General features: G+C 41.7%; 2 protein-coding genes across 2 annotated transcripts in view; one reads left to right on the top strand and one right to left on the bottom strand.

The window, feature by feature from the left end:
* smc4 (structural maintenance of chromosomes 4) overlaps nt 1–10,837 on the top strand; it is a 28,610-nt gene extending 17,773 nt beyond the window's left edge. The window contains exons 11-24 of the mRNA XM_002933237.5: nt 78–311; nt 1,818–2,003; nt 3,156–3,317; nt 3,464–3,689; nt 4,381–4,460; nt 4,555–4,707; nt 4,791–4,917; nt 5,149–5,338; nt 6,712–6,856; nt 6,974–7,147; nt 7,258–7,440; nt 8,476–8,708; nt 9,846–10,029; nt 10,324–10,837. Of these exons, the coding sequence (XP_002933283.1) occupies nt 78–311; nt 1,818–2,003; nt 3,156–3,317; nt 3,464–3,689; nt 4,381–4,460; nt 4,555–4,707; nt 4,791–4,917; nt 5,149–5,338; nt 6,712–6,856; nt 6,974–7,147; nt 7,258–7,440; nt 8,476–8,708; nt 9,846–10,029; nt 10,324–10,500 (2,454 nt within the window). The 3' untranslated portion in view covers nt 10,501–10,837. The remainder of the gene's footprint in view (nt 1–77; nt 312–1,817; nt 2,004–3,155; nt 3,318–3,463; nt 3,690–4,380; nt 4,461–4,554; nt 4,708–4,790; nt 4,918–5,148; nt 5,339–6,711; nt 6,857–6,973; nt 7,148–7,257; nt 7,441–8,475; nt 8,709–9,845; nt 10,030–10,323) is intronic.
* Nucleotides 10,838–17,369: 6,532 nt separating this feature from the next.
* On the bottom strand, nt 17,370–26,244 carry trim59 (tripartite motif containing 59). Its single transcript, XM_002933236.5, has 2 exons — nt 26,099–26,244; nt 17,370–18,691 (listed from the first exon to the last, which is right to left on the bottom strand). The coding sequence occupies exon 2, from the start codon at nt 18,686–18,688 to the stop codon at nt 17,495–17,497; it is 1,194 nt and encodes a 397-aa protein (XP_002933282.1). The 5' UTR covers nt 18,689–18,691; nt 26,099–26,244; the 3' UTR covers nt 17,370–17,494.
* Between the last annotated feature and the right edge of the window lie 524 nt (nt 26,245–26,768).

Raw genomic sequence — 26,768 nt, 5'->3', positions numbered from 1 at the left:
AGTATGTCATTTATTCTTACAATCCTAATTCTCTACCATTTGGGATGTTACCAACTAATGTGAATTTTAATGCACAGGTAAAAGAAAAAGAACTAATGGAAATAAGCAAAACTGTAAATGAGGCTCGTTCAAAAATGGATGTTGCTCAGTCAGAGCTGGATATATATTTGAGCCGCCATAATACTGCGCTGTCCCAACTTAATAAGGCAAAAGAGGCTTTAAACACAGCTTCAGCAACTCTAAAGGAAAGAAGAGCAGCCATAAAAGAGCTAGAGACCAAGCTACCTAAGGATGAAGTTGACCTTAAGAAAGTAAGTAATTTTCCCATATTTATTCTTTATATTCCCTTTAAGCTGCTTGTGTGCCACAGTCTGGCAGTATAGTTCTATAATCTACTAAACTGTCTAACTAAATGTAGACCTATGTAGGGCTTGCTTATATCTGAAGTTACATTTTGTATTTACATTATCCCCTGTAATAACTCACTTTCACAATAAAATGAGGGGGTGGTGCAGCAGTAATTGCAGCCTTAATTAAACTTGTGGAAATTAAGTTACTTTACCCTCACTGTTTTTTCTTGGTCATTACACAAACTTATGCCCACCTTTCTATTGTTCTAGCAGTTTGTGTACACTACAGCATAAATATGATCGGAATAACACAGTAAAGAGGAGCTGTGGCTCCTCTTCACTTCCTCATTGACATTTTCATACCTTCCAAACCCTGCTTTAATAGGCCAGCATACATGCGCAGGTTATACAAATCTGTTTTAAAGCCACTGCTTCAGTGGCTAAAGGATTTATATGACTCGCAGACCCACTATTGTATATATAGATATAGATATCTCCCAGGCATTTTACTGACTCCTAATGGTACCAGTACAACCCAACCCCTACAGCCATGTTTTTTAAAGGAATACTGTTATGAGAACATTTTTTTTCCAAACACATCAATTAATAGAGCATCTCCAGCAGAACCCTGCATTGAAATCTGTTTTTCAAAAGCACCAATATTACAACTAAAAAAATTTGTTTGTTCAAGATTAGAATTTTAAGAATTAAGAATCATTTGGTGCTGATTTTAGCAAACAGGAGCACTGGCCCAGGTATCAGGTAAGGGATTTTAATCACTGGGACATGCCTAACATTTTGGTGCCATTATATACAGTGTGGGTCAGTGGTTTCTGGCACCTCTAAAGACCTCTTCCCTTCTAAAAACCAGGTTACCTGGAAAAGGTTTCCACAGAGATTGATTGCATTGCTAAAATGATCCTAGTGGTAGATATGAGAATAGCACCCATATTGGGTTCTGCAACTTGGAAGATTGCATTGAACAGGAAAAAGCAACTGCTTACCTGAAAACAGTTGCATTTTTAAGTACTGGCTCTTTCTGAAAGTTCAGGATCAGTCAAATGACCCGAGATGGCCGACTACACACTATACAACTAAAATATACATTTATTGGTTTAAGAAAACATTTAAATTGTCAAATGAATTATTTGCAATATACACAGTATAATTTAGTAGTACAAACTACCCCATAAAAATCATGACCGAATTAACTATATTAACCTTTCCATTTCTTTCTGCTGCTACTGTAAACTTACACCATGGATTTACATACATTTTCTAGAAAATGTAACTGAAAATGTATATCAACCAGCTTCATGTCCTGACCTTGGATGCTTTGTGTTTAATAAACTTGAATTTGTTAGGAAAAAGGTATCTTAACGTGCTAGTGTTATTTAAGCCTTTAACAAATGGTCAGTGTAGAAGTACCCTTAAATGAATAAAAAGTAACTTTTTTTTTTAAAACAGCAAGAAAAAGAGCTTGAAAGCCTGGTTTCTGAAGAAGCAAATATCAAGAATGAAGTTCGGGAGTTGAGGCATAAAGTAGAAGAAGCAAGGAGTTCATTGTCTGCAAACCGTAGCAGAGGAAAAGTTCTTGATGCTTTAATTCAGCAGAAGAAATCAGGGAAAATACCTGGAATCTTTGGAAGATTGGTGAGTGTGCCTGTTCTGCAGTTCTGTATTATTACTGTATAATAAAGGAGTAATAAATATGAGTCTGTAGAAGAACCAGCCATTATACTATTTACTAAAACTTGGCACCGACATGAATAAATGAGAAACCCATAAAATAGAAGCTTAGGAGGAAAAAATGCCAAAAGGAAGATCATTTTGATTCCTTTGCATTTTACACCAAATTAAAGTATAGTGTCCAATTAATAAATCTTGCTTCCCAGGCTTGTGTTTTTTGCTAGTAAGCTTAAACCCCTTAGCTTTTCAAGGAAGTAGTTTTTCTATATTGTGTTAAGTAACTGCACCAGATATATAAGACATCAATGGGACTAAAGCTCCACCTCATGGATAATGAAGGAAAAAACTGTAGAAATGCACAAAAGAACACTTGTAAATTGGACCTTAAGGGACGATTTTCTAGCTGCCGATATCGGTTCGTTAAACCAATTCAGCAGCTTATCTGTCTGTGTATGGGCACAAACAAAGGGCCTGACCGACCGACATCTGGCCTGTAATTGGGCACATCTCTATCGGGCAGGTTTGATTTTCCCGTGGGATGGGGGGCTGCATCAGTTTGTTGATGCTGTTCCCTAACCAACAGTGCCTATACCTGCCTCTATGGGATTTCTCTTTAAACAATCTCACCTGACTGCATGGTGTAGATATTGGAAATAGTAAGGTGTAAAACAAAGCTGTAATCCATGGAATATATAATGGCTTTAGGTTGTAAAATATAGATTTCTATATGGTTCTTAGTCATGTTGCACTAAACTAACTGGTGATTTGTCCTGTTTTCCAATAACGTGATACATTATTTGCTTTATAATTTATTAGAAAAAGGAATTATGGATGTTAGTTATTTAAATACAATTCCTATCTACGTGGCAATTGCTAAACATTGGTGCATGTTGCTTATTGCTAAAAAATATGCATCAAAACTATAGAGGCACTTTATTCTTTTTGAAAATAGACTTTATTTTAGTTAGTTTTTACATGCAAATTATTTACTTTTTAACTAAGACAAAAAGAAAAAATAACCTATTTAGTGTGTTTTACTGCTTCTGTATTGGTAAGTAACCGCTCCTGTACTATCCCCACTTTAAGGGAAATGTAATGTTGTTTTTTAAACCCTAGGGTGATCTTGGTGCTATTGATGAGAAGTATGATGTTGCCATTTCATCGTCATGTGGTGCCCTCGATCATATTGTTGTTGACACAATTGATACAGCCCAAGAATGTGTAAACTTCCTGAAGAAACAAAATGTTGGAGTAGCGACTTTCATTGGCTTGGACAAGGTAAGCAATTTTTTTTATACTTAATACAGGCACTAGCTTGAGATATATATAGATATATATATATAGATATATATATATATCTCTCTATCTATCTATTGTGCCAAAATAAATCTGTTCTATTTTGTTTCATTTTACTTTTGCTTCAGATGAAAGTGTGGGAAAAAGGCCTGGATAAAATTCAGACACCTGAAAATATTCCTCGTTTATTTGATATGGTGAAAGTGAAAGATGAAAAGATAAGACCAGCATTTTACTTTGCATTGCGAGATACCTTAGTTGCAAATAATTTAGATCAAGCAACCAAAGTGGCATTTCAGAAGGATAAACGATGGAGAGTTGTGACCCTGCAAGGACAGATTATAGAGCAATCAGGTAAGCTAAAGCAAAAAAAAAGTCTGGTCTTGGTTTCTGCTTTGGCCAAGGATGCCTCCTCCAAATTTAAATCTTTATACAAAGCCCCTCCTGCCCCACACACCAAAAGCACTCAGCACACAGGTCATCCTTCTCCAGAGACATGCAGCCAGACATATTAGACTTATACATATAACATTTTATCCCTGCCTGAAGGCAGAAAGATAAATTGATTGAAGTTAAATGTGAAAGGGATAGGGGAAACTAACTATCAGTTCTAAAGCAGTCAGTGTGGGAAAACAAAACAATGACTGGAAAAATGGGAATGCAAAACCATCCTAAGTGAGAAAACCAACATTTAAAGGAAACAAACTACAAGAGATTCAGTAAACTAAAAACTGGCGAGAAAATTTTCCGTTAGCTCAGCAAGACTTCTGTTGAATGGATGTACTAATCCATCTTGACAATTCTTAAGTTACTTTCGTGATAGGAATCCTTTATAAAATAAATGCTGGTGTGCCCCACTGGGTAGAAATGATCTCTGCTCCACAGACTGCCAGAAAGTTTTAGGTAGAAAAAGAAAAAAGATTAAATATCAAATCTTATTCTGCCAGAGAAACACATTTTTGTAGGGTAAGATTTCTTGTTCCCATTATCAGTTGTTAAAGAATCAAATGCTTTTTTTTTTTTTTTTTTTTTTTTTTAAATTTAGGTACTATGACTGGTGGTGGTGGAAAAGTGATGAAAGGTAGAATGGGGTCATCTGTTATGGTTGAAATTTCAGATGGTCAGGTTAGTATTTAAGAAGCTGAATACTTTTACATTGAAATGGTATGTAATACATAATGTATACATGAAATACTAATTTAATATATACATTCTGTAGTTGCAAATAATGGAAAACAAACTGAAGACTGACACTGACAAAGCTACAGCAATTCAAGATCGTAAAGCTCATCTTGAAGAGGGAGTAGCCAAACTCCGTCAGGCCACAAGGGAGATGAAAAATACCTTTGAGAAGTATACGGCCAGCCTCCAGGTAAGTGAGAAAAAAATAAATTGTTCAGGCTCAATATGCAGTAGTATCTGCACACACTCATTTACTGTGTGTTTATTTTTTAGAGTCTTTCTGAACAAGAGGTCCATCTAAAAGCTCAGGTAAAGGAGCTGGAAGTCAATGTTGCTGCTGCTGCCCCAGATAAGGCCCAACAAAAACAGATGGAAAAAAACCTTGAAGCTTTAAAAAAAGGTACCTGCATTAGTGTGCTTATAGCTATCTACACCATACCCAATAACAGAATGTGCATATTATTTATTAACTTAAAGCAGCACTCTCATGGGAAAACGTGTGGGTTTTTTTGTTTTTCCAAAATGCTTCACTTAATAGAGCTTCTCCAGCATAGTCCTGCATTCAAATCCATTTTTTAAAAGTGCAAACTGCATACTGGCCATATTTAAACTGATGTATTTTGATTTTCAGAATATGAAACAGTTGCCGAAAAAGCTGGGAAAGTGGAAGCTGAAGTGAAAAGGCTGCACAAACTGATAGTTGATATTAACAATCACAAGTTGAAAGCTCAGCAAGACAAATTAGATAAAGTCAATAAAGAGATTGATGAATGTGCCTCTGCTATTACAAAAGCTCAAGTTTCAATCAAAACAGCAGACAGGTAAGGTGGGAATGGTTTTAATGTTTGAACTGCCACTCAAAATGTTACCATAGTTGTTTCCTCGTGTTTTATTTTATAACAGCCAGTGCCAGTGGAGAAAAATGCCACATGTCTTGATATAACCCAAAATTTAAATGCTTAATGCACAGGAGTGTGAGAACTTATACACTCCACCCCCCCCACTAATCTGTAACAGGGGTCTGTGGAGAAGCAAAATTATCCTGCACAGTATATCTCTTATAACTAAATAATAATGCAAAGATTAAACTTAAAGGATGTGTATACCCCACACGCAACAATTTAACCTGTAAAATCTTTCAGTATCAAGTGTTAAATGGTTAATACAAACAAATAGTTGTTAAATGGTTAATAGTAAGGCTGCAGCATCCCCTAAATCACTTAAGGTGCCCATACACTATAAGATCGCCAAGCGAACGGATCTTCACCCGATATCCCCACCTACGGGTGGGCGATATCTGGTAGCAAGGGACTAAAAAAAAAATAATCCGATCGTTTGGCCCTGGGGCCAAACGATCGGATTACATTTGAGCTTATGGGGCAGTCGGTTCGGGGACCGCATCAACGAGCCGATGCGGTCCCCGATCCGACCGGATTTTCTAACCTGGCCAATTTCAGGCCAGGCAGCTCTGTTCTGCCCATACTCGGGCCGATTAGCTGCCAAATCGGTCCAAGGGACCGATATCGGCAGCTATAGTCGGCCCGTGTATGGGGACCTTAAGATTTCCTTCTCCTCCTGTAACCCCCTTCCCTTAGGAATTTGCATTGGCTGTTTACTCCTGGGCATGCTCCGTTTTCTCAGTTCAGATAACACACCCTCCATTCTAGCAGCCAATGAAGATATCCTGTTCTTTTCTCCTAACCTCTTTTCCTCAGCTCAGCTTAATCATTACAGTGCTCAAACAAAGCAGAACTTTTTATCAAAGACCGTTCTACCTGTGTGAGCCTGCATTCTTGATGAAATTTGTGTGTGTGTGCATACTGTTTGCAGATTTAAATGTAACTGATCATGTGTCATGTAAGAGCTTCTATTTGCTTTAGGAAAAAGTGATAGTGCTGGCAAAGGTAGGGGTATATGCAGTACAAATTATGCCAATTGGTTGAGGAAAATGTTCCCAACTGATACACATTGTAGGAAAGTGTGGGCTGTACTTGTCCTTTAAGCTAAAACCAAGCTTAGGAATCAAATGGGCACTGTCTCAAATAAACTCCATAGACTAAAAGTGCTCATCAATGTTCAATAAATTTGTCATTGAGAGGCTTTGCCAAATAATAGGTTGATTGTTGTACTTCATGTATTTAATGCACTGTGAAAGACATGTTGTTTTTAAATGAAAATGCATATGTTCCTCTAGAAACCTTAAAAAGTCAGAGGAGGCAGTTGCACGCACTGAAAAGGAAATTGTAGAGAATGATAAAACTATAGAGGAGCTAACTGAAGACTTGAAACAACTGGAGGAGAAAGCAACGGCAGTAATGAATGAGTGCAAAGAAGCTGAGGTACTGAAAGCATAGATTGCCTTTACTATTAATAATTGGTTCTAAAACAAGACTTCACCATTCTGTACAATAATTAGGAAAGGGAAAGTTAAAGCACTTCTGTTCTTGTATTTTCAGGGCTCCCTCCCAGAGGTTCAGGAACAACATCGCAACTTGCTTCAAGAAATCAAAGCCATTCAGGAAAAGGAACATGCCCTTCAGAAGGAAGCACTTAACATCAGACTTAACATTGAGCAGATAGAGAGTCACATAGCAGAACATCAGTCAAAAATTAAGTACTGGCAAAAAGAGGTAATGTTACCCTTTCTTTTTTTGGTTTCAGATGTTTTTCTGTCTCTATCCAACAATGTTTCAGCTTGTGTACATTGTGTTACATGATCCTTTTTACTTATTTTGTGCAGATAACTAAAATAAGTCTCCATAGAATTGAAGACAATCCAGAGGAAGTTCTTGCTGTATTAGCACAAGAGGAATTGGAAGCAATTAAAGACCCTGATCAAATAATAAACCAGATTGCACTTTTGGAAGCAAAAAGTCATGAGATGAAGCCAAACCTTGGAGCTATAGCAGAGTATAAGAAAAAAGTAATGCAATTGTTGCAATCTGTGTACATTTTAGAGTTGGTTTTTTTTTTTGTTTTGTTTTTGGTTTTTTTGGCAGCCTGAAGCACTAACAAAGACTGACGTTTCGGCTGGTATTCCAACCTTTCTCAAAGGATATATATAATATTGACTTTTGTATATCACTTCATACACCACCTTGCACCAGTAATATCAGGCTTGAGGGCAGGTAAAAGCCCAGTATGCTGAAGTAAATTGTTTATTCAGCCAGGGAGACTTTTAAAGGGTCTTGCCTAATGTGTTTATAAAACATATGTCTGCATCTCTTCTTAACACTTTAGCCCTTTTGTGCTGCATCCCTGTATAGTGTACAAAGTGGCACAAGGAATGAGTTATAAAAATCATTTTTGGTGTAGCCAGTAATGACCCTGTTGTAGCCTGCACATTGCGGGAGGCTTAACTTAATTTGCTCTCAGTATCACTGGATAACTGTATTTTGTGACTTCACCAATACTAAGCACCAAAGTTTGCATTGTTTGCTTGCTTATACAAACGTATTAATCTTTTGCTGGAGGAAGCTGCAGGAAAGGCTTGCTGGTAAGCTAATTAAAAAAGGGCCCATTGTCCTTTAGTCAGAGCTGGAATCGGCTAAATAACTAGTTGACCGTGCAGTGCAAAAGATTGCTATAATCCTTATATTACAATCACATTGCAGTCCTACAGACTGGCTTCACTGCATGTGTAGGTGATATATTCCAAATAATAACTAACACTGCTAGATGTTTTCAAAATAATAGGACCATGTTCTCTAAACTGTGTGAAATCTGCACTAATGGGGAATATGCGTTCTGTATATGTGCCTCAAGTAAAGTCAACAAACTAGAACATCCTTTGAATATAACTAGAAATAGCATTTAAAGCAAGCCTGTTAACTAATTAGTTTTTAGTGAAACGTGCTAATTGAACCAGATGTTAACTTGATGATAACTCTGTTTCTTATGCTCCATTTAAATTCTGAGCTCTAACTCTTCTCCCTTACTTCAATATACTGTTAAATAGGAGGAACTCTATCTCCAACGAGTGGCTGAACTTGATGAAATCACCAATGAAAGGGACAATTTTAGGCGTGCATATGAAGATCTTCGTAAACAAAGGCTGAATGAATTCATGGCTGGCTTTAATATCATTACAAATAAGTTGAAAGAAAATTACCAAATGCTGACACTGGGAGGAGATGCTGAGCTGGAATTAGTAGACAGTCTAGACCCGTTTTCAGAAGGCATAATGTTTAGGTTGGTAAGAAGTTAACCATCTATAATATACTTTGTGCTAATGAATAAATATTTACATCCTTATCCTTTGCTGTAGACCTGTTTAAGCTTAATTAAAATAGAATAGAAAGGGCAGAGTCAGGCTATAAGATTCTATTCTAATTACCTTAACCATGTAAGTGCCAGTAAGAGCAATAGCACCGTGGTTAAATCTCAGTTAATGTGGGCGACTAATCCCCCCCCAAAATGCATTCCTTCCAGCGATAAAGTAAATTGCCAGTGGGAATGCATATGCATCACTTCATTTTCCAGTCAAGTCAAGCTAAATTTCTGCAGGAGACTACATACCAAGATAAATATACCCCTAAATGTAAATAGTGGAGTAAAACATTACCGGTTATGTTGCTCATAGCAGCTAATCGGATGCTTTGGTTTTCTAATAAATGAAATCTAATTGCTGATTGCTTGCCCTTGGGACTTTTTACACAGCATGATAAATGTACCCCTTAGTCTGATACAGACTGATGTGCTTTTAAAATATTTACTCAATACCAGCATACAATAGATCCCATCAAGTTAAATCCCCCATCTATATCACAGTGGCACAAGCACCATTTATTTGATATCTAGAGTTGCAATAGATGATTTTCCTTTTATAGAAATTTGGGTTAGCACTGCTCCTGTGCCTCTTGTATCAGTCAGCTTGCTGCTTCAGAGCAGAAATATTTCTTTGCAGCTGTCAGTATTCAGAAGGCCAATGGGGAGCCCTGTTTGAAGGAGCAGTGTTGTCACTGGCTGGCAAATGAGGAATAGCAAAGCTTCTCCTTCTTCCCCAAAAACCCATTCATGGCCCATGGGTAAAAGCTATGCAGTCTATGTAGTATGCACAGTGCAATATGTAGCTGTGAAAGTTCCCATACACAATATAATTGGCCTTGTATAAACAATATGTGGCAGCAGGTTTCAATAAACAGGCCATTACAGGTTATTTTCCACAGAATCACTGCTCACGCATAGTGTCACTTTACATGAAACCCAATGACACATCCCTAATTCCTTTGTTAGGCAGTATCTGCAAGTGCAGCAGCCAACCACCCCTGTAAAACGTCAACATTTCATGCATGCAATTCAGCCTTCTGTTGTGTTTCCTCTAACCAGTGTGAGACCTCCAAAGAAAAGCTGGAAGAAAATATTTAACCTCTCCGGTGGTGAGAAAACTCTGAGCTCTTTGGCGTTGGTATTTGCTCTTCACCATTACAAACCAACACCACTTTACTTCATGGATGAAATCGATGCAGCCTTGGACTTCAAAAATGTATCCATTGTCGCATTTTACATTTATGTAAGTACCTTGGATCTCTATGAAACTCCCAGCTCAGATATCAATTTGTCCAAAACTAGCTGTGTTGTAGCTTCATTGAAACTAGTTTCTTATGTCAACAGTTGATAAGCTAGCAGGGGTCTCTGCACTTGCCAAAGCTCTGTTGTGCTAGTAATATTTATATACTGGAAAGAATTAGCCATGTGCCTTAAAGGTCTACCATCCTTACTGGAGTAAAGGAATGTTCGTTGACACAAGTTATGTGACACATTGTGCCAAGTGTCTGTATGCTAACCTGTTGTGTTTCCATTCTAGGAACAAACCAAAAATGCCCAGTTCATAATAATATCTCTGAGAAACAACATGTTTGAGATTGCGGACAGACTAATCGGAATCTATAAGACACACAATACCACAAAGAGTGTTGCCACAAACCCAAAGATAATTGCATCAAAGGGACTTGCTGAGATGCATTCGGTGGGATGTGCATAAGCTATTACACTCATACTGCAAGTGTCTCTGGGTAAAGACTGTCGAAGGACTTGGCAATAATGCTCATAATTGATTCCAGTAAGCTGTGCCATTCTTACCTTATTGGTTACCCACCATTGCCAAACCATTCCAGCTCATTGTGTTTGGAAATATTATGCTGCTGCTATTTTTTTCTGTTTTCCACTTTTCCAACCTCCTTTTATAGTGTGTATATATTTCACTTTGTATCCCCCCCCCCCCCCCCCCCCCCCCCCATATGTGTGTGGTCTATATTTCCATGTTAAGATGCTTTTATTGTTTGAGTATTTGAATAAAAATGAATTCTTTTGTAATGACATGAACATAATAATGACTGCAGTACTGCACGTTCTGCTCCTTACCATATGCTGGTTTTGTTTGAAAAAAGAGATGTTCTGTTTAGACATACATTCAGAACAAAAATCATATTGTTTTTCAGCAGGTACCTTGCAGCACTGGCCTTTGGAGTTCCTAAAATTAAGGCTGGCATACACTTAAGGTCCCCATATACCTTAAGATCGCCAAGCGAGCGGATCTTCTCCCGATATCCCCCACCTACGGGTGGGCGATATCGGGAGAATCCAGGCTAATTAATTATAAAGACAGGTATAGGAAAAGTCAGTTCGGGGATCGCATCAACGAGCCGATGCAGTCCCCGATCCAACTAGATTTTTTAAACCTGCCCAATCGAGATCTGTCAGGCCAGAAATCAGTCGGGCAGTCCTGTCTGTAGTGCCCATACACGGGCCGATTAGCTGCCGAATCGGTCTAAGGGACCGATATCGGCAGCTAGAATCGTCCCGTGTATGGGGACCTTTAAAGATCTGCTCGTTTGGCAAGGTCACCATACAGTAGGATCTTGACAGATTTGGCCTCCCACACACTGGGGTCCAGTGATCGGATCAAACTGTGGGCCTATGGAGACCCTTTAGGAAAGGAGCACATCAGCAAGCCAGTGTAGTTTTGGCCACTCTCACTGCCTGTCCCATATCCAGGCCAATAAGCTGACAACTTGGTCTGGAGCAGTGGAGTCCCTGTATGAACTTACAGAAGGAATTCTATCCCCTGAACTCTGCTAGTAATACATATACTGGGTTGGGGTTATTGGGATATGGTGCAGATCAGCAGCTGCCATACACCAGCTGTGCCCAGTGTTTGGGAGAACGAATATATGGAGAAGCTTTTGGTGGCTAATCTGGAGAATTTATTTTTTCACATAAAAGGCCTAGCTATTAACATGGATATTCTTGTTTTTTTTTTCTTTTCTTCGTGGGAGTGTAAAATATTGAAGGTGGTAGTACAGCCCCTTTCAACATAAATTTAATGAAAATGCCTTATGCTGGATATTTTCTTTTATTTTCTTCAGACTAAAGTTGCTCCATGCTTCTTGTGAGGCAGACAACGAGGATTACTGGTATAAAACTGCTCTCCCTCCCCCCCCCTTTGTTGCAATTGTACTGTTAGCAGGAGTCCATTATGCAGGGGGATTATATTCATACTCGTAATTTAATTAACTCCCTCACCGGAACCAAACATGGAGTAGCCTCCATTCATCTCTTTAGATCAAGAAATAACAATAGATTTTTTTTTTAATATTCAGTACAAGCCCTATTCATTGTATTTGAGTTGAACAAAGGGATATACTGCCCTTTTGCGATTCTGCTGTGTTTAGCTGATACTGTGTGCCTGGTCCAATTTAATGGACAATTTTTTTTTTTTTTTTAAAGCTTAATATAAAATAAATGATAAGCAAGAGATGTTTTACACATCCTGCTTTCAACAGATTCTTATTGGAAATATTAAACTTTCGGTGATTCCTTTGGAACTGGACCCTAGTAGGAAATATCAAGACCGTTGTCTCATATCAGAGCAGAAGTCGGACGTGCCAGTAGCAGTTAGTTCCCCCAGCCTGGCAGGGATACTGCAGAACAGGGCTAAAAGGGGCTGTGGGATTAGGCTAGAGCTAATTACAGTATGTGCTAGTGGTCTGGGCCCAAACATGCCTAATAAAGAGGCTCTGTGCGCACTATAAGGGCAGGCAGATTTATTGACCCTACTGTGTTTGCTGTTTGAATGTGCTAAGGCACCTACATATGAGCTCTGCTGGAGCAGGGACTTGTGGGAATGATGAACAAGACCTTAGACCTGCAGGCTGATCCTTTCAACAACTTTTAAATCATGTTTTGTACATTTTTGTTCAGCAGCTTTGTTGCTAAGGTCCAATTTAACCTAGTAACCAGGCTATGGGTGAATATGACATGGAAGATGAAAAGGAGAGAGCCTGAATAGAAGGATAAGTAATCAAAGGTAAAAAAAAAAAAAAAAAACTAGCTTCACAGAACAATAGCTTTTTAGCTGCTATGTTATATGTTATAATATGTTGTTTAGGTCATTATATAATGTGCTAAAACGTAAAGGTGAACAACCCCTTTAAGGTGCAAGAAGGTTGTGCAAGCGCTCCTTGGATAATATATAGTGTTAGCCATTTGTCCAGCAGGGACCCTGTGTGCTTGTTCTACGTTCCAATGCTGGGAGAATTGATCAGTAGCCAAGGGACGAGTGTTGGCACTGAGCTGGAGCCCTCTGCTCCAGGAAAACCAGACCGGCACGGGGAGGAAATACAAAGCCCCAACTGGAATCAACATGACCGGCACACGAGAAAGAACAGCCTTTTATTTAAAGGGGACCTCCGGCTTTCGAACCGAAATTTGTTAAAGAGCTCCACACAACACAGAAACCCCTAATATACCTATCCTGTAATCTGTTCCTTCAAAAAGTATGAATAAATACCATTTGATTTGCTGAAATCCAACTGCAGAACAATTCTTCTCTTTCTGCATCATTTAAAATCCTGGCAGGGGAGGAAATTGTAACAATTACTCCACAGCTTACAGACAGCATGCAGGAACTACATAACCCATAATGCATTGCACTGTAATGTTACTTCCTTGTTGACAAGGCTGCATATTTTTTAATTAAATTGTGTACGGGTAGAGTTACCCATTAATACATAGGTACATATACATTCACAGCTTGACATGTTTTGTACTTCATTATAAGCTAGAAAACTTCAGGTAATGCATTTATGTCGCCATCTATTAAAAAAAAAAAAATGCTATTCTACACGTCTGGTCTGTAGACATCACTGTCCTAGAGTGTCTGTTATACATTAACTCCTGTTTAGGATCAGATCTAGGGCCCCGGCAATGCTGTGCCGGATTTATCCCCATGAGAGTAGCCCCCATATGTAATAAAATACATTAAGTTTGCCCAGGTGCAGTAACCCATAACAACTATTAAGATGTTTGTTTTTAAACAGGTGACCAGTAAATGCTACCTGCTGATTGGTTGCTATGGGACACTGCTCCTGGGCAATCTTAGGGCTCTGGCACATGGGGAGATTAGTCGCCTGCCGAAGTTGTAGAGTAATATGGCTGTATTGAGTACAGACTGTATGTGTGTGTGACATGCCTTTCCCACACTACTGCTTGGAAAACCCTCCCCAAGTGCACACGTGTGCATGACACTCACTCATTCTGCACATGCGAGTGCCCCAGCAGGGCACAGCACCCAACCAGGGTGTGGGAACAATATTTTTCTGATAGATCTCAACTACTATTGGTTCCACCACCCACCTGGGGTGTGGGATCTGTGGGGGAAGTATAATTTTGGTAAGTGTTAGGATTTAATTTTGAGTAACTTTGCTATGTACATCAATTTAAAAATATGCAACCTTTTCATGATTTCTAATGTAATATGGCTTAGGCCAGGCTTAGGAAAAATTACCTAACCCTGGCCCCCTGCTCTCCTGCTGAGACTCAAAAAAATGTAACAGCAGTCGACTTTACATAGTTACGTAGGGAAACCCATCCAAGTAAACCCAGCACACACAACCTATACTTACCAATCTATACACTCACATACATAAACTATATATAAAACCACTAGTACTAACTGTAGATTTTAGTATCACAATAGCCTTGGCTATTCTGATTGATCAAGAACTCATCCAGGCCCCTCTTAAAGGCATTAACAGAATCTGCCATTACCACATCACTAGGAAGGGCATTCCCCAACCTCACTGCCCTCACTGTGAAAAACCACCATCGCTGCTTCAAATGAAGCTCCGTTCCTCTAATCCAGCGATCCCCAACCAGTGGCTCCTGAGTAACATGTTGCTCCCCAACCCCTTTGATGTTGCTCCCAGTGGCCTCAAAGTTGGTGCCCATTTTTGAATTTCTTATTTGGAGGCATGTTTCGGAGGCATAAAGGCCATCTGTACTGCTAAACAGTACCTCTAGTAGTCTGCCAGTCCACATTGGGCTACTATTTGACCAATCTAAGTCCTTATTGGTCACCTACTTGGAAAGATTTTGTGCTTGTGTTGCTCCCCACCCTTTTTTCATTGAAATGTTGCTCACAGGTAAAAAAAGGTTGGGGATCCCTGCTCTAATCTAAAGGCCTCTGGTGCGCTGATTGTTTTTATGGGAAAAAAGAACACCCCCTATCTGCCTATAATCCCCTCTAATGTACTTGTACAGAGTAATCATGTCCCCTCACAAGCGCCTCTTTTCCAGAGAAAACAACCCCAACCTCGACAGTCTAACCTCACAGTTCGACAGTCTAACCTCATAGACTTTAGCATGCCATCAGTCTGCATCCTCTAAATCTAACAATTCCCTGCACACGTGATGTCAATAAGGGAAGGAACATTACAGTGCAATGCATTATGGGTTATGTTGTTCCTGTATGCTGTCTGTAAACTGTGGAAAAGTTGTTATAATTTGTAACATCAATGTTTTAGTCCCTCCTTTATTATTTTTACAATGATTATCGGGCATTATAAAAAGGATTTGTTGAGCATCTCAAATCCTCCTGAAATTTGCAAACTTTGGATAATTTTTAGGGCTGTGTTTTCTTACTTTCCAACAAAGCACCCAGATATGCTTGTGCATGTGCATTCATTTTATACGCAACATCGGCATACTAGGAATATATGTGGCTTTTTTATGTGCATGCATTCATTTCTAATAGAATGTGTGATAACTGAAGCAGATGTTGATAGGGTTACTTTAGTCAGCGGGATTTTAAAGGGGATTAATCAAATACTACCAATATGAAAAACCCATGTAAGAGAAGGAAATTTAGCTTAATTATAGTAAAATACTGAAGAGTCCCTGAAGGGCAATGGCACATTCTTATGTCTAAGCATTTTGTCTACCATGTGGTTTAGAGTCCAGAATGCCAAAATGAGATAGATTTGAAAGATTAGATTTGAATAATAATAATAATAATAATACATTGAGGAGTAATGCAACCACACATACACAACCACACACCACAGTTAAGTGATTTTAATGAAAAGGTTTGATGTACAATACAAAGCTACAAAATATATATAAATGTACACAATATATAGAATTTAGCAATTTATTACCAAGGCACCAAATTCAGAAGTGCAAAGAAACCGTACAAAAGCCAGATGGATAGAGGTTGGGCAGGTACTCGCTTTCTCTGGGCAATCTCTGCAAAAATACAAATGCTTGGGCACCCAGCTGGTGTGTGTAAGTGTGCGGTACAGTTCTTGTATTCTTGCAACACGTGTGTTGTATGGTTCATTTATTGAATGAAAAGAACAGCTACCTTGTTAAAGGCACGGTACTAAACAAAATGGGGGGGTTTGTGGCAGTGCTGCAAGGTTAAAGAGCAATGAAGGGTTTACATGATATGGTGGCTTAACAACATTATTATCATAATTTTGTAACTAAAAACCATGACCATAAAATGTGCATTGATTATTCCCCTCTCTTTTGTATGCTTAAAATTACAGTAACAATGGATTTGCAGTAAAGATATTTTATCTACTGTTACCAGCATTATCTACAAATAACCTTGATGGGATCCGATTTCAATTAAACTTTATAGCAAAAGTTTGCTGGAGTATTCCTTTAGGGCTCTGGCACACGGGGAGATTAGTCGCCCGCGAACAGGGAGATTTGTCGCGGGCTAATCTCCCCAAGTTGCCATCAGTTGCCATCCCACCGGCGAACATGTAAGTCGCCGGTGGGATGGCACATGCGGCGGCGCAATTTCGGCAAATTGACGAAAATGCCTTGCGAGGCAACTTCAGCAATTTGCCGAAATCGTCTGCGCAGTGTGTACCATCCCACCGGCAACTTACATGTTCGCCGGAGGGATGGTAGTTTGGGGAGATTAGTCGCCTGTGACAAGGGAGATTTGTTGCGGGCAACTAATCTCCCCGTGTGCCAGAGCCCTTACTAGTCACTTTTCATTGCTCGGCTGTTTGGCCACCTATCCCTTGCTGGCTTCTAGCAACAGTACAGGCTTTCAAAGGTGCTAGGGTAGATTGTGGCCATTGAACCTATGGATAACAAAGCAAGAGCAAAATAAAAATAATACATTCACGCCATAATATGTCCATTATAAAAATACAAAGGAAATATAAACCTTACATTTGAAAGGTTAAAGATTAACAGTAAAACATGCAATATTGTGTAGGAAAAAAAAAATCAATGGGTTCAACAGAAATTCTACAAACGTCTAAATCAAGAAACCACTCCTACAAAACTGAAATAGTAAAATGATTTCTTATTCTTCATAAAATTAGTTTATAAAAGTTTATAAAAGTTATATATATAATATTATATATATATATTTAATCATCCTGATGACGATCCTATGAGGGTCGAAACGCGTTGATGCGATGATTAAATAAAGAAGAAATCTTTTTACTTTACATTCTGATGCCGTGAGTGCTTTCTACAAACCTGCTGTCTATTTTTTGGTCAGCACCCGGCGAGTGCCTCTGGAGCGGTGAGTGCCGATTTTACTTGGACTATATTTAATATTATATATATAAAATTATATAAAGAGTATCTATAGTTTAAAAAACAAAACAAAATGCAGCCTGCATTCATACAGTTGCATGTGTTTAGAAAGAATCATTTAGTTGCGCTCACAACAAACGTGATAGCCAAACTTCAGAAAGATGCCAGCAGTGCAGTGCGGCTTCCCGAATGGCACACGTGGCGCTGCTCAAACCCTTCCTAACAGGATCCATGATTTCAGAAAGGTACGACATGTACCTAGAAGCAAAATAATTTAACGTGTTGGTGTCGTACAACCAGATAGCGAACATTAGTACAAAAAATAAAGTCATTATTAGTAAAATACAAAGAACTGTCCATTTATCTTGAAGCATTCGGGATTTTTTGGGTGTTTCGAAGCACAGATTTATTGTTGGAGTTGGCACCAGATTGATTTCACCAAGTCTAGCTTTCGCCCATTCATTATTTAGAAACTGCCTGACTCGAGGGTAGATTGCAACTGGGTGGACAGTGACAAGTTCCTGCTTCTTTAGAGCTTTCATCCTTTTGCGTATGTTGTGAAGGCTTTCCAGGAACAGCAGAGGGGACGGCTCTTCCTGAACGGAGCTGCTCAGAGAGATGAGATCTAACTCTTCATCTTGAATCTGCTTCATCTCCTCTATCTTTGGAGCATACACCTCGACAATCTGTCGATTGAGATCACTGAGAGCAGCCAGCATATCTTGCTTCTTCTGCTCCAATGTCTCATTCAACCGCTCGAAACAACTTACCACCTCCTTTTTATCATCCAAAACAATCTGTTTACAATAATTCATTTGTTCTTCTAACTTCTCAATGACGAAGGAGACGCCGATGAAGTGTTTGTCAGTCAGAATGTGGAGATATTTCGAGGCAGTCAGCCGCTCTTTTAAGTAGGCACTTTCTGGATCATCGATTGCATGCCCTTGGTGTTGCCCTACGGTAAGGCACTGGCCACAGATTAATTTTCTATCTCTAAGACAAAATAGGTTTAAGGGCTGTTTGTTGTGTTCGGGGCAGGTGGCTGCTTTGAAGTGGTTTTCACTTTTGTACTTTTCAACAATGGATTTCAATGCAAAGTTTATGGGTAGGGCCAGAGTTCCCGACATTGTTAGTTCTGAAGTGTTTCGGCACGATGGGCATTTAAGCCAGGCAGCAGATGTCCTCCACAGACCACTGCCTGAGGAATGTATAACTTTCTCAAGACAATTCCTGCAAAACGTGTGTGAACATGGAAGGATTCGCGGGTCATCAAAAATATTATAGCAGACTGAGCAGGTGAGTTCATCTTCAAAGTTATCCATTGCCTGTGAAGAAAGTTTGTATTATTAAATTACACTGTGTACATTGCAAATAATTCTACCAATTAAAATTGTATTCTGAGCTTGAGTCTGAGCTTTCAGAAGGAGCCAGCGCTACACATTAGAACTGCTTTCAGCTAACCTATTGTTTCTCCTACTCCCATGTAACTTGAGCCGGGCTTGGATTTCTTACTATTGAGTGCTATTCTCATACCTACAACTAGGTGGGGCATGGGAGCATTTTTAGCAATACAGGTGTCAGGTGCTATCTTGCTACTTTTCTATTGTTCGGCTGATCGGCTGCTGTTGGGGTGGGGGGTGATATTACTCCAACTTGCAGCTCGGCAGTAAAGTGTGACTGAAGTTTATCAGCGCATGGTTGGGTGACATGGTTGGGGGCACCGGGAAAACTAAGAATATGTCTAGCCCCTTGTCAAATTCCAAAATTAAATATATTAAACCTGTCTGCTCTTTTGAAAAATGGATTTCAGCGCAAGATTCTGCTGGAGCAGCATGGATGCATGTTTTCCCAGAATCACTTTAAGATGCACTATTTCCACTTATATTCCCATAAATATGTAGCTACATTTGAAGATAAAACAGACAAAATGTATTTATTTTAATACTTATCACCTCAAGAAATGAAACAATATGAGCACCAGGTTACTGAAAGATCGTGGTCATTAATCCTAAATTTAAAGGCACTCTTATATGTGAAGGGCTCCGGTTCAGCACAGAATGTGATGTTATGTAAAGGACTGTAATTGTCCATAACACATGGATGTGCTTCCGGTTCTGTAAGTTAAACAGATAACCTAAGGCAGGGGTCTCAAACTCGCGGCCCGCGGGCCATTTGCGGCCCTCAGTACAATATTTTGTGGCCCGCACCAACGCCTTCGCAAAAGCAATGAATGGATCGCGATTTTTATTGCGATTCAAGGGATAATGCAAGGCACGGCGGGCGGGAGCTGCTGATTGCGGAAATGACGTTATGCCATCATAACAGTTATTATGGGAAGACGTTCTGTGTGCACAATTAGCTCCTTAGTTAGCAGCTAATTGTGCACACAGAACGTCTTCCCATAATAACTGTTATGATGGCATAACGTCATTTCCGCAATCAGCAGCTCCCGCCCGCCGTGCCTTGCATTATCCGATAATGCAAGCCTTCATGGACTTTTTTTTGTGAAATCCCTTATGCGGCCCAGCCTCATCCTGACTTTGCCTCCTGCGGCCCCCAGGTAAATTGAGTTTGAGCCCCCTGACCTAAGGGGACCTGTCACCCGGACATCAAAAACTGTATAATAAAAGTCCTTTAAAAATACAATATGAAACACAAATTAGTTTTTTTTATTAACACATCCAAACATCCCTGCTGTCAATCATATGATGCCATAGAGGCGGGGCAGACAATTACTTTTACTTTCCATGTAGCACTCAAATTCCCCCTCCCTCCTCACCATCTGATTGTTTAAGCAGTGCAGGGGCATATTCTTTAGGTCCCTCATTCTGGCACATACACAAGATTTTGGGGTGACACAAAGCTTGCATTAATAACAGTGCCCACAAAATGGCACCTGCCTGTTAGCTGTGATTGTGTAATTCCAGGACTGAAGGAAATCACTTCTATTATTTATACAGTGTAAGTAAAGTTTATTTTGCTTGACAAACACAATAGAAAATAATTTGGAGTTGTTTCTTAGGGTGACAGGTCCCCTTTAACTTTCAGTATGCTTTTCAATTGGCCTTGTTAGAATTCTTGACTCTTTCACGCTTTGTAATGGGGGTCACTGATGCCAGCAGCCAAAAAAGGATTGCTCTTTGAGGCTACAATTTTTATTGTTATACAGGTAGGGGATCCATTATCCAGAAACCCATTATCCAGAAAGCTCCGAATTACGGAAAGCCCGTCTCCCATAGACTCCATGTTAATCAAATAATTCAGATTTTTAAAATGTTTTTCCTTTTTCTCTGTAATAATAAAACAGTACCTTGTACTTGATCCCAACTAAGATATAATTAATCCTTATTGGATGAAAAAGTCATATTGGCTTTAAATAATGTTTATTGTTTTTTTAGTAGACTTAAGGTATGGAGATCCAAATTATGGAAAGACCCCTTGTCCGGAATACCCTTGGTCCCAAGCATTCTGGATAATTATTTTTTATCTTTCTATGCAGCCCCCTCCTCTATTCAAATTCTAGTCTCTCATTCAAAGCACTGCCTGGTTGCTACAGCAATTTTGACCCTAGCAATCAGATAGCTGCTGAAATTCCAAACTGGACAGCTGCTGAACAAAAAGCACAAATAAAATCCAGCTGATTGTCTTAGAACAGCACTCACTACATTACGCTAAAAGTTAATTCAATGGTGAACTACCCCTTTAAAGGAACAGTAACACCAAAAAATGAAAGTGTTCTAAAGTAATGGAAATATAATGTACTGTTGCCATGCACTGGTAAAACTGGGGTGTTTGCTTCAGGAACACTACTATAGTTTATATAAATGAGCTGCTGTGTAGCCATGGGGGCAGCCATTCAAGCTGGAAAAAAAAGGAGAAAAGGCACAGGTTACATAGCAGATAACAGATAAGACACCATTGTATTCTACAGGGTTTATCTGTTAGCTGCTATATAACCTGTGCCTTTTCTTCTTTTGAATGGCTGCCCCCATGGCTACACAGCAGGGTTTATATAAACTCTAGTAATTGTTCTGAAGCAAACACACAACTTTTACCAGTGCAGGGCAGCAGTACATTATAGTTTAATTTCTTTAAAATATATACATTTTTTGGTGTTACTTTTCCTTTAAGTGGAAGAGAGCCTGGGGTCCGTAGCATAATTTGTCACTGCCCGAGCAGCCAGCCACTGAAATGAATGATGGCTGCTTGTCTATTGTCATTGAAGTCTATGGCAAGCAGCCCAAGTGGCAACAAGCATTTCTGCATAAGCTGAGCAAATACTTTCTGTGCCATGGGCCCAAGGCACACTACACCCTCATTTTTTCAGTTTAATCTTTCACTGCCAAAAACAAAGTACAACCATACATTAACAATCTTATACTGATTAAAAAGTACTTTGCTTTGAGGGGACAAATACAGTGCATAGGTCTTTCTTATCCGTATTCTGCACTCGTATCCTCCCACAGGTCAAGCTGTGACCCAGAGGCCTATAAAGGCAATGTGCCCTGAGGCACCGAGGCTGAGCTAGTGGGAAGCAAAGACTGAAAGGACTGGTTTCAATAATATCGCAACTGTTTCCAGCAGTTTTATTTCCAGGGATTTTACCAGTTTTCTATGCTGTAGTGTTAGTTTATTATCCAAATAATACAAATAAATATATGTGTACAAAGATAATCTGTGTGAATAGTTCCCTACACTGTACCAGGAGCAGAAAAATGGTCCACAGCAATGCATAATGGGAAGACTGATCTAGAATCCAAGGCTGAAAGAGAGTAGACAGCAGCATGATTAAAGGAACAGTAACATCTAAAAATGAAAGTGATTAAAATAATGGCAATATAATGTACCGTTTCCCTGCAGTGGTAAAACTTGTGTGTTTGCTTGTGTGCAGAAATGTTGCTATAGTGTATATAAACACACTGTAGCTATGGGGGCAGCCATTCAAGCACAGGATACACGGTAGATCAGGGGTCCCCAACCGCCGGGCCGTGGGCTGCTTTCTAGTGGGCCGCCTCTGTGAATATGCTGTGTACGCAAAGCGACGCCTGAAGAAAGGCACGTATAAAAGCGGCACGTCTTTATAGGCGCAACGCTTTTATACGCGCTTTTCTTCAGGCGTCGCTTTGCGTACACAGCATATTCACTGCTGCCGGGAAGTAAATGAATGCGCCGGGGGTTTAGAGGCGCCAATTAACGAGACTTGCATATAGAGGTGCAGAGGAAAGGCCAGCACGTATAAAGATGCAGATGACCGCCTGCACATATAAAGGCGCAGATGGACGCGCATTAGAACGCGTCACGCGTATAAAGGTACGAGTGAACGCGCACAGCCCCCCCCCCCCCCCCGGTCCGTGGAAACATTTTCATGCTTGACACCGGTCCTTGCTGCAAGAAACGTTGGGGACCACTGCGGTAGATAACATATAAGCTGTGCAGAATCCCATTGTATACTACAGAGTTTATCTGTTATCTGCTGTGAACCGGTGCCTTTTCTCCTTTTTTGCCTTTGAATGGCTGCTCCCATGGCTACACAGCAGCTTGTTTATATTGTTTATATAAACTATAGTAAAGTTTCTGAAGCAAAGGCACCAGTTGTACCAGTGCAGGGCAACAGTGCATTATATTTAATTACTTGAAAAAACTTTCATTTTCTGGTGTTACTGTTCCTTTAAGAAAAAACAATAACATACAAGCAGAAGGATGGCTATGATTTATAAAGGACAGTGGCCCCACCCCCATTCAACAGGTTTGGAGACCAAATGAGCTCTGCATAAACAAGCTCCTCTCTTTATACAGTGTTTCAAACCCCTTACTGAGAAGGATGCATTGATTAACATAAATTTGATTTTAAGAGAGCAGCTTTTATAAAGTGCAATTGGTGCATTTGTCTTCTGCCTCAAACAAATCTGTTATTTTTGCCTAGTGTTAATTATGGCTTTGGGGTTTTGGTCTCCCAGTCTGCAATGGATGGTACATAGAGTAGCAATATCACCATGAAAAGCTCACCATATTTGAGAGCAAAGACTTTATTACAAAATAAAAATTCTGGGATAAAATACCCATCCAGCCATTTTGTATTTAATGCACTCCTCCTGGCCACAGAGCAGGGTTGGCCACTGGACGATACAATTAAAGGAAGCTGACTGGCACAGCTACACTATTCTCTCTCCAGGCATGGTGACTGCCCATGGCAGCAAATCTTTGCTCTGGGCCCACTGGTACAATAAAGCAGCCTTGCTTATGCTAAGGAAAGTTGTTGTAAACCCTATGGTGTCTCCAGCAAGTGCCTAAAGCTCTTTATCTTTATAGCAACCAGAACTCCTCATCTAACAGCCAGTACCCACCCTATTACATCCCCAGCTCTTTCAGCCTCAGTGCCCACCCCTGTACCTGCTCATACAGCCTCAGTGCCCACCCTGTACCTGCTCATACAGCCTCAGTGCCCACCCCTGTACCTGCTCATACAGCCTCAGTGCCCACCCCTGTACCTGCTCATACAGCCTCAGTGCCCACCCTGTACCTGCTCATACAGCCTCAGTGCCCACCCTGTACCTGCTCATACAGCCTCAGTGCCCACCCCTGTACCTGCTCATACAGCCTCAGTGCCCACCCTGTACCTGCTCATACAGCCTCAGTGCCCACCCTGTACCTGCTCATACAGCCTCAGTGCCCACCCTGTACCTGCTCATACAGCCTCAGTGCCCACCCTGTACCTGCTCATACAGCCTCAGTGCCCACCCTGTACCTGCTCATACAGCCTCAGTGCCCACCCTGTACCTGCTCATACAGCCTCAGTGCCCACCCTGTACCTGCTCATACAGCCTCAGTGCCCACCCTGTACCTGCTCATACAGCCTCAGTGCCCACCCTGTACCTGCTCATACAGCCTCAGTGCCCACCCTGTACCTGCTCATACAGCCTCAGTGCCCACCCCTGTACCTGCTCATACAGCCTCAGTGCCCACCCTGTACCTGCTCATACAGCCTCAGTGCCCACCCTGTACCTGCTCATACAGCCTCCGTGCCCACCCTGTACCTGCTCATACAGCCTCAGTGCCCACCCCTGTACCTGCTCATACAGCCTCAGTGCCCACCCTGTACCTGCTCATACAGCCTCAGTGCCCACCCTGTACCTGCTCATACAGCCTCAGTGCCCACCCTGTACCTGCTCATACAGCCTCAGTGCCCACCCTGTACCTGCTCATACAGCCTCCGTGCCCACCCTGTACCTGCTCATACAGCCTCCGTGCCCACCCTGTACCTGCTCATACAGCCTCCGTGCCCACCCTGTACCTGCTCATACAGCCTCAGTGCCCACCCTGTACCTGCTCATACAGCCTCAGTGCCCCCTCCTGCCATACAGCCTCAGTCCACCCTGTACCTGCTCATACAGCCTCAGTGCCCACCCTGTACCTGCTCATACAGCCTCAGTGCCCACCCTGTACCTGCTCATACAGCCTCAGTGCCCACCCTGTACCTGCTCATACAGCCTCCGTGCCCACCCTGTACCTGCTCATACAGCCTCCGTGCCCACCCTGTACCTGCTCATACAGCCTCCGTGCCCACCCCTGTACCTGCTCATACAGCCTCAGTGCCCACCCTGTACCTGCTCATACAGCCTCCGTGCCCACCCCTGTACCTGCTCATACAGCCTCCGTGCCCACCCTGTACCTGCTCATACAGCCTCCGTGCCCACCCTGTACCTGCTCATACAGCCTCAGTGCCCACCCCTGTACCTGCTCATACAGCCTCAGTGCCCACCCTGTACCTGCTCATACAGCCTCAGTGCCCACCCTGTACCTGCTCATACAGCCTCAGTGCCCACCCTGTACCTGCTCATACAGCCTCAGTGCCCACCCTGTACCTGCTCATACAGCCTCCGTGCCCACCCTGTACCTGCTCATACAGCCTCCGTGCCCACCCTGTACCTGCTCATACAGCCTCCGTGCCCACCCCTGTACCTGCTCATACAGCCTCAGTGCCCACCCTGTACCTGCTCATACAGCCTCCGTGCCCACCCCTGTACCTGCTCATACAGCCTCCGTGCCCACCCCTGTACCTGCTCATACAGCCTCAGTGCCCACCCTGTACCTGCTCATACAGCCTCAGTGCCCACCCTGTACCTGCTCATACAGCCTCCGTGCCCACCCTGTACCTGCTCATACAGCCTCAGTGCCCACCCTGTACCTGCTCATACAGCCTCAGTGCCCACCCTGTACCTGCTCATACAGCCTTAGTGCCCACCCTGTACCTGCTCATACAGCCTCAGTGCCCACCCTGTACCTGCTCATACAGCCTCCGTGCCCACCCCTGTACCTGCTCATACAGCCTCAGTGCCCACCCTGTACCTGCTCATACAGCCTCAGTGCCCACCCTTGTACCTGCTCATACAGCCTCCGTGCCCACCCTGTACCTGCTCATACAGCCTCAGTGCCCACCCTGTACCTGCTCATACAGCCTCAGTGCCCACCCTGTACCTGCTCATACAGCCTTAGTGCCCACCCTGTACCTGCTCATACAGCCTTAGTGCCCACCCTGTACCTGCTCATACAGCCTTAGTGCCCACCCTGTACCTGCTGCCCAACTCCCACCATTCTGCCTCAGATATAGGAACATGCTGGGGAGATGTATGGCAGCAGCAGTACTTCAGGAAACACCCTATTTAGCAACCCTACCACTCAGCACTCTGGGACTGCTGCTAGTTTGCCGTGACTCCCAGCTCGCCGCTGCCTACCTGCTTTTCCACGGAGCTTTCCTTCAGACGGCCGGCAGCGATACACTCCCCCCTGTGTCCCAACTTCGGCTGACAGCGAGGCTACAAGCAAACCTGACACAAACGGCCCTGCCTGCCTGTTTTACTGAAGGGTTGTAGTGCGCATGCGCTCCTCTACAGACGTAACTGGATGACTGTCCTTTCAAATATAAGCAGCTGTGTATCCCGCCCACAGCAGCCCAAAAGCCCATTCCGCCTTTGGACATGTCACTGTAGGTATGAGAATCCCCACACGCTAAAGGCTTTAAGGGGAACTATCGTGAGCACAAGAATCTCCTGCTCTCTCCCCCTTTGCCCCCCCCCCTTTCTCTCTAGCAAGACGTGTAAAGTCAGGGCTAGTAAAGTTACTTTTAAAGCTTCTTTCTCCAGTTTGCTGATGCACAAACACCTGCGAGTCTCAGCAGAAGTACAAGAGAGTGAGCAGCAGAGAACAGGGAAGGAAGGCAGTGAGCTACTGATTTTCTGTATCTTTCTAGGGGCAGGGGGAGAGTAGGAGTCAGCATTGGTCAGGGAACCAAAAAGGAGGCTTTCCACTTGCCTCTCTGGGGGTGGGGGGAGAGGGGGCAAAGATGGGATAGGAAAGAAATCTATAGTACTTATGTTAATTGTGTAAACATTAAATATATCAACT

Source organism: Xenopus tropicalis, chromosome 5 (genome assembly GCF_000004195.4).
Source record: "Xenopus tropicalis strain Nigerian chromosome 5, UCB_Xtro_10.0, whole genome shotgun sequence".
Taxonomy (NCBI): domain Eukaryota; kingdom Metazoa; phylum Chordata; class Amphibia; order Anura; family Pipidae; genus Xenopus; species Xenopus tropicalis.
The sequence above is the reverse complement of the archived record's forward strand: the minus strand, read 5'-3'. Positions and strand labels throughout refer to the sequence as shown.